The sequence below is a fragment of the Electrophorus electricus genome, chromosome 8 (assembly GCF_041902795.1).
Source record: "Electrophorus electricus isolate QZ-2024a chromosome 8, ASM4190279v1, whole genome shotgun sequence".
Taxonomy (NCBI): domain Eukaryota; kingdom Metazoa; phylum Chordata; class Actinopteri; order Gymnotiformes; family Gymnotidae; genus Electrophorus; species Electrophorus electricus.
Genome location: NC_137504.1, coordinates 7,072,199 through 7,079,533, shown reverse-complemented (window position 1 = coordinate 7,079,533; position 7,335 = coordinate 7,072,199). Strand labels below are relative to the sequence as shown.

The window sequence follows — 7,335 nt, the reverse complement described above, 5'->3', positions numbered from 1 at the left end:
TTGGACAGTTCTTAACCCTATTTTAGTAGTTTCAGCAATCTCCTTATATGTTTTCTCTGCTTGATGCATGCCAATAATTTGACCCTTCTGAAACAGATTAACATCTTTTCCACGATCACAGCATGTGTCTTTTGACATGGTTGTTTAACAAATGAGAAGCTACTCACTGCATCAGTTAGGGTTGAATAACTTGTTGCCAGCTGAAACATAATCACCCATGCAGTAATTATCCAATGGGAGGCTCTTACCTATTTGCTTAGTTAAATCCAGGTGGTGACCTTTTTTTTTTAGAAACAAGGTACAGCTGGAACTAATAAAACTAATAAAGTGCAGAAATAGACAAATTACAAGGCAAAGGGTGGAAACAAAAATGAAATGATATCAAAAAACAAAAGTACAAGGTGATGTCCTCCATGGAAACTATGACAATAGCAAGTAACATTTATTACATGCCCACAAATGCCTGTTCTGTGGTCTTTACCTTATTTCTATACTTGGATACGTCCACAAAAGCAGAGCCAATTGATGTGATGGTGTCATGGTGTCAAGCTTAATATTACTGTGAGCCTAACATCAGGTTACCATCCCCAGGCCAACGGCCAAGTGGAGAGGGTAAACCAGGAGGTGGGAAAATTCCTGCGCTTGTACTGCGGACAACACCCGGAGACCTGGAGTGCATACCTTGCATGGGCCAAGTACGCACAAAACTTCCTAAGTCATGCTGGAACTGGGCTAACACCATTTGAATGTGTTTTAGGGTACCAGCCTCCCCTGTACCCCAGGAACCCGCTGGCATCAAATCAGCCGTCAGACGAGCAGGCGCAGTAAACAAGTTTGGGAGGAGACCCACATTGCAGCCTACAAAAGAAAGGCAAACCAGAAGAGGGGAGCCACCCTGTTCGAGCCAGGACAGACGGTGTGGGTCGTTACCAGGGATGGCCGGGTAGGCCATCTAAATATGCAGGCTAAATATGAGGGCCTATACACCGTAACTAGCCGGGTGAATGAGATGACCTACAAGTTGGGTCTTCCGGGACATAGCCAGGCCTCTAGGGCCTTCCACGTGTCCGCCCTGAAGCCCGTGGTAGTGGGTGCCCTCACTGAGGAGGGCAGCACCTCGGCAGCCACACCCCCAACACTGGAGATCGGGGGTGAGCCAGTCTACCGAGTGAGGGCCTTATTGGACTCTCGGAGGATTGCAGTACCTGGTGGATTGGGAGGGATACGGGCCCTCCGAGCATTGCTCGGTGTCGGCCTCCCAGGTGTTGGACCCCGACCTCATCGCCTCCTTCCACCGGGAGCACCCACAGAGGCCTGCTCCCTGTGGACCGGGTTGCCCACGTTCCAGGAGCCGGTTTCTGGAAACCTCGCCTCTTGCTCGCTCTGTGCCACGACCATCTCAGATGAACCTTCTCACTTAGTAGTTGACAAGACATATGTTTTAAATTAATCCACAGTACAGATACTACTAGTCATCACACTAATATCTTAACCAGTTACAAAGTACATTTATGGCATTTAGCTGATACATTTATCCAATGCAACTTGAGCAACTGAGAGTTAAGGGCCTTGCTCAGGGGTCTAACAGTAGCAACTTGGCAGTGGTGGGGCTTAAACCAGCAACCTTCCAATTACAAGTCAAGTACCTTAACCACTGAGCTACCACTGCCCTAACACAGTTTTCCTATGACTAGCCTGCCTGGCAGAAGTCTAATCCTGGCCCTGTGTTATCCTTCACAACTGGGGCTAGTTTTATCATCAATTCTGCTTTGCAGTGCATGTTTAACCCTAATATAAAGCAGGAAGGCCTGGTTTTCCCATACAGCTCAAAGAGAAGCTAGTTCAGTGAGAATCTGGTAGAAACTTAGGGATTCCTTTGGATAATGAAAAGGTGTATAGCAGCATAAGTTGTCAGAGACAGGCATCCTCTGTAACCATGTGCTGCAACATATGTTTTAGTGTTTGTTTGGACCACTCAACCTATTCAACCTAGTAGACACTTTTGAGTGTATTGCACAGCTCAGTCATTACAGAATACCAAATGGATGCCCTAGTGCATGAGAATGTCATTGAGAACAGCCAGTTCAGAGCACCACAGCATGGTTCAACTATTGATGATAAGAAGAAAGATAATAATAAAAATAATAATGAACAATGTTAATATAACAAATATAACAATATGAAATAGTCATGGAAATAAACTAATGCTATATGTACACTAAGTCCGATGTTATCGACATATTGTCATTAATGTCCTATATGGATGGAGATGCGGGGTCAGCTTCCAGTGTTGCTGTAGCTGAATTCAGTGCCCCAGTCAACAGGTTTGCTGGTATGTTGCCCAGCATGCCATCGAGCACAACATAATGCTCTCGCAAATTACCCTGTCCAGCTCTGCTGTGTGATAATTATTTCCACTACAACTTAGCATATCCCTGCATGTCACCATGGTTCACACTGAAGAACCTACTATTCTTTGGTTCCAGTTGGGAATTAACTTTTCAGTTTCTGGAACCTATTTATTTTGGTAGAAATGTGCTGAATGGTTCAAAATTAGAAGTGCAACCCGAAATGGTTCCAATTCCTCATTGTTGGAAAAGGGCTATCTGTGGAGTCATAGGGCCAGTGATCATTGATTTGGAGCCATAGGGCCAGTTGAATTCTATCAGTAGAGCCATGAAACCTATACAATGCCAAGCACCATCAGTGGCTATGCCACTTTCTACTTCCTGGTGAGTTCTTAGATGAGAAATATAGTCCCAGAAGAAGCATCAAAGGGATTTGACTATAAGTATATATCTGAATCTGAAAGATTCTTCATAATATGCAGGAACATTGTTGATTGCTGGTCTGTGTTGGAAGTAAAAAGGTACAATATTTATATAGTCATTTTCAGTGTCACTTTCAGTGTCATGCATATAAACAAGGATGGAGTCAGGCAACTGAAGCAAAGGTGTAACTGTGAAAGGATATTGTAAGAGGCCTTCACTTTACTATTTTTATTATTTAACATTGTTTTATCATTATATAGAATTCAAAGCTCTTGATGGATAACTGGTCTAATTCTGTAATATACAATCTGATGGAACCCAGAGAATCGTCATTATACAGACATATATATTTCACATGCATTCTTTTCCTCTATTTCCTAATATTGTCTGTTAATACTTCACTGTGCATAATGATTGTCATGGTGAAAGCCCCTCACAAACCAATGTATATCTTTATTTGTAATTTGTGCATAAATGGAATATTTGGAGCTGCAGGATTCTACCATAAATTCACCCAGGACTTATTTTTAGGTACTTATGTGATCTCATCTTACATGTGTGCCTTGCAAACTTTTGTTATTTACATTGCAGTTTTGTGTGAGTATACAACCTTAACAGTAATGGCTTATGGCAGATATGTAGCCATTTGCAGACCACTAGATTATCATTCCATTATAATCAAATATATCTGTGGTAAACTAATTCTGTTTTCCTGGACTTTCCCCATTGTTTCCATGTTAACTACACTGAAGTTATCCAATACAAAGCCATTCTGTGGATCTCACATTGACAAACTGTATCATGACAACTGATCAGTTGTAAAGCTATCTTGTGAGTCAAGTGCTTCCATTAACATATAGCTTATTATTCATCACCTGAAAAACCTGCCATGGATCCTCTCTACCACAAATCACTCTGTATGACACTTCCTATGCTCTGGCCTTTTGTGGGTAAATCAGCTGGATTGGCTTTTCCAATACAGTGTGACCATGATTCTGAGTTTATCAGAATTGGTATTTTAGACACTGCTGGCCCCAAATGGCTTCCATTTTGTAAAGCATCATGTATCCAGTGAAGGGTGATCATTGAATCTGTCCATCTGAGATGGTTCTTTTCTTTATTCAATGGTCTAAGCAGGTTATTGCCTGATTTTGCCTCATATGTCCCATCAACTCTAGATGGGATAGAGTCATTTTATTTAGTGGAGCCACATTTGATTTTGAAGCAACAAAACTAGTCACATCACTGTTTCTTCCATGTAGATATTCAATGGCACTATATGCTCTCTCACTTGCAATCCAGGATATGTGCAGTTTATTCTCCACCAGGAGTTCAAAGTGTTGGAGTTCAAATTTAAACTGTAACGAGACATGGTGAGGGAGTGGGATGCCAAGGCAAGTCTCTGTAACAAAGAAGTGTTTATTTACAACACAAACAAAACTGAAACCAAAAACACGATGAACAGAACAATACACACTAAACCGCAACAATGTAGCAAAGAGCAAAACCAGAAAGCACTCGCGTGATGCGTTATGTGTCATTTACACAGGGTCAATCACCGACAACAAACAAGAGAACAACTGGGATTTAAATACCTTGTTTAATGCTAACAACAAACATAATTAAGAACAGGTGTGACATGATCAATTAACCATTGATTGCATCTTATTGACAGATCTGGTAGTAATTGTTAATCTCAACTAATTCCTTGTTCCATCAGTTCCTGAAACAGACATTTAAAATGAATGGTGTATGATGTAAGAAACCCAAATGGGGTCATATATGTGCGCTGTGGTCTGTAGTGCTGTCACACTCCTTGCTTCAAACTAAGTCTCCTAGCATCTGTCTACCAGCAGCCCATGTGTCATTTCACCATAATCCACCAATCCACAATTTTCTCCCACTGTCTTCTTCTGCTTATGATTAAATGCTGTCATTTGTGCCTTATTTCACATAGGTATAGAGTTTCAATTTTGTCTTCCTTGTTGTAAATTATTGCTTTGTCAAGTCCATACTTGCCAAGCATTTACTCCTGTGCATGCCTCTCTAATACCTGTATTTTTTTTCATGATTATCACCTTTGCCTGTTCACTTACTGAGTTGTTCGCTCTCTTGGTCTGCTTCCTGGTTTTGTGGATTTTGGACTTTGGATTTTTGAGTCCTAATACCATCAAGAATGATCAAATCACCAAGCAACAATTGGCAATAGACAAGCAAAACAACAGAAATACTCTGTTTCTCTGGTACCCTGGGTTAGCTCAACAGTGTCTTCAAAGGCTCTTTTATAATCATTACACTACACTAATGACATCATCAAAGGAGCACACAGGACAGACATAGTTCCAGGTCAGGTGCTGGAAATGGACCAGAGAAACAGGCACATGCACAAATACAGAGCACGCAGGTGAAGTAACGAAGTAATGCACAGCAAAGTAGTGAGGCATAACAGTGCATAACCTTCTTTACTGCATGGCACATAATCTGTGCCTTTATTGTCTGTAATAGTACTGAATTGCAGCCATCAGCCTTTTGATTCACTTCACCAGACACCACCGCTGTTAGCATCTGGCTAAAATTGTATTTGCTTAGAAGCAGGCTGGTGATGTCTAATACTATACAATTAGACTCCTTTTACTTTACAAAATTTTGCTATGTGTCTTAGACCTAAGTACACAAAGCATGTTATCAGTTTTTTTTAACTCCTTTTCCTGGCAGCTATCAGAGTGTTCTGGTTTATGGTCAGGACTATCAGAGTACACACAGATCTGAGGAGCACTACTAACTGTGTGCAATGCAGCCACTGATGATAAACTCCACCTTTTCAGTACTTTAGTTTAATCTGTGATAAGAGTCCATGTGTCTCTACCATGGTTTCCTATCGAGAGAAGTAGACATCTGCATTTGTCAGGGGACCAGCAAACAGGTGCTTGGCATGTTGTTTAAAACTTGTGTCAAGTACATCAAGTATATTAAGACAACTTAAAGACTGAAGCTGAATCAGGACCTCTTCTTTTCCCAGTTCCAGATTTTTGTCTCTTATCTCTCTTGGTTGAAGAATATTAAGGCCAACAGATAGAACAAGAAGCAAAGAATATTCAGTCTAAGGATAATGGCATTCTATCTTCCTGTCTGTTTGGAACCCCTATAGTTGTATATATTGACCAAGCCTTTCAGGTGTCCAAGTCCCCCACGGTGCATACCACCATAGGTTCTGGTCATCCAGGAGTTCATGGAATGTTCTAAGTTCTAGCTAAGAAGTACTCGTGGCCAGTGATGATGAGAGATCTAGGAGTTTGATCCTGCACAGTGTTTGCAAAATCCAAGCCCGCTTGTCATACCCTTGCAGATAAGATGGTTCCTCTACCCACACCCTCCAGACCCTGGTCTCACCTTGCTGTTGATTTTAATACTGATCAAGAGGCTACACCACCTTGATGGAGAAAGTAGAGTTCTTCTCTAAAGACTCTAACTCTCCCCAGTCTGCCTACTCATTTTCAGGTCACAGAGGTGCTATTCAACCAAGTTTTTCATACATCACTATGGCAGACAGAGATCCAGCTTGTATGTTGATATCTGGATGGTTTTCCTGGACTGCCTGGGAATTACACTAAGCTGCAAATGTGGAGGTGGAATAGGTAAACCAAGATTTGGAACCAGTCTATGTCATGATAGGTCTGCTCTTTCTGTCAGTGCATATGAGCTTCTTTCCATATCTGCACATTTGCTATGTCCCTGATTGTACTTTTTATGAATATGACTAAGCATTATGATTTAGCACCTGGTCATTTACCTGTCCTTACTTAGCTGTACACAGACACACCAATGCACAAACACCCACCCACACATACACAGACACACACGTTTCCTTCCTTCAACTTTATTGTGCCAGTCCCCACTAGTAGCATGCTTGCAAATATACATGTAGCCCAGGTGTAGCTCAAGGTGGAGAGAGAGTGAGTTTTTGTTCTGTGTAATACTAAGCAAAAATCAAATGACATCATTTAGGACATGGACAAAGGAAAAAAATTATCCTTGTCAGAACAATTCTAAACATGGGTTGAGAAAACTTTGTGTTCCAGGTTTATATAGCAATTTCCCTTTTGACTGAACTAAGGCCTAGAGTTAAACAAATTGCAAATGTATATAAAGAATACAAGGGACTGATAAGGCAGGTTGTCTTATCAAATACACTAGCTTATGCTAGCAGCACTCCAAAGTTTGTACTTTATAAAAACTGACTAAGATGTAAAAAAGCCATTTTAAAATAATAAGAAGGCCTGCTACTAAAGGTTGGTGTAACACTGTAAACAAAGTCAGACACTTGTGGATAAAAGGCAGAAGTTTTATTGTAATCCATATTTGTGGTGGTTAAATTAGCCAGGGACAGAACCAGAGAGATACAGTCAAGGGTAAATGCAATCATAGAGGTAAACAGTCCGAGTCCAAAAATCCATAAAGCAAAAACACAGGCAAACAAATCCAACAAGGGGTAGGCAAGAATCGGAGTCAAGAGAAACAGGAAAACCAGGTCAAAAACACAGTAGAATAGAAACATGAATAGAAT

General features: G+C 41.1%; 1 protein-coding gene across 1 annotated transcript; it reads left to right on the top strand.

The window, feature by feature from the left end:
• The first annotated feature begins 3,046 nt into the window (after nt 1-3,046).
• LOC113573812 (olfactory receptor 4M1-like) lies at nt 3,047-3,631 on the top strand. Its single transcript, XM_081718996.1, is given in 1 exon segment — nt 3,047-3,631. A coding segment is annotated over 1 exon segment (585 nt).
• The last annotated feature ends 3,704 nt before the right edge of the window (nt 3,632-7,335 follow it).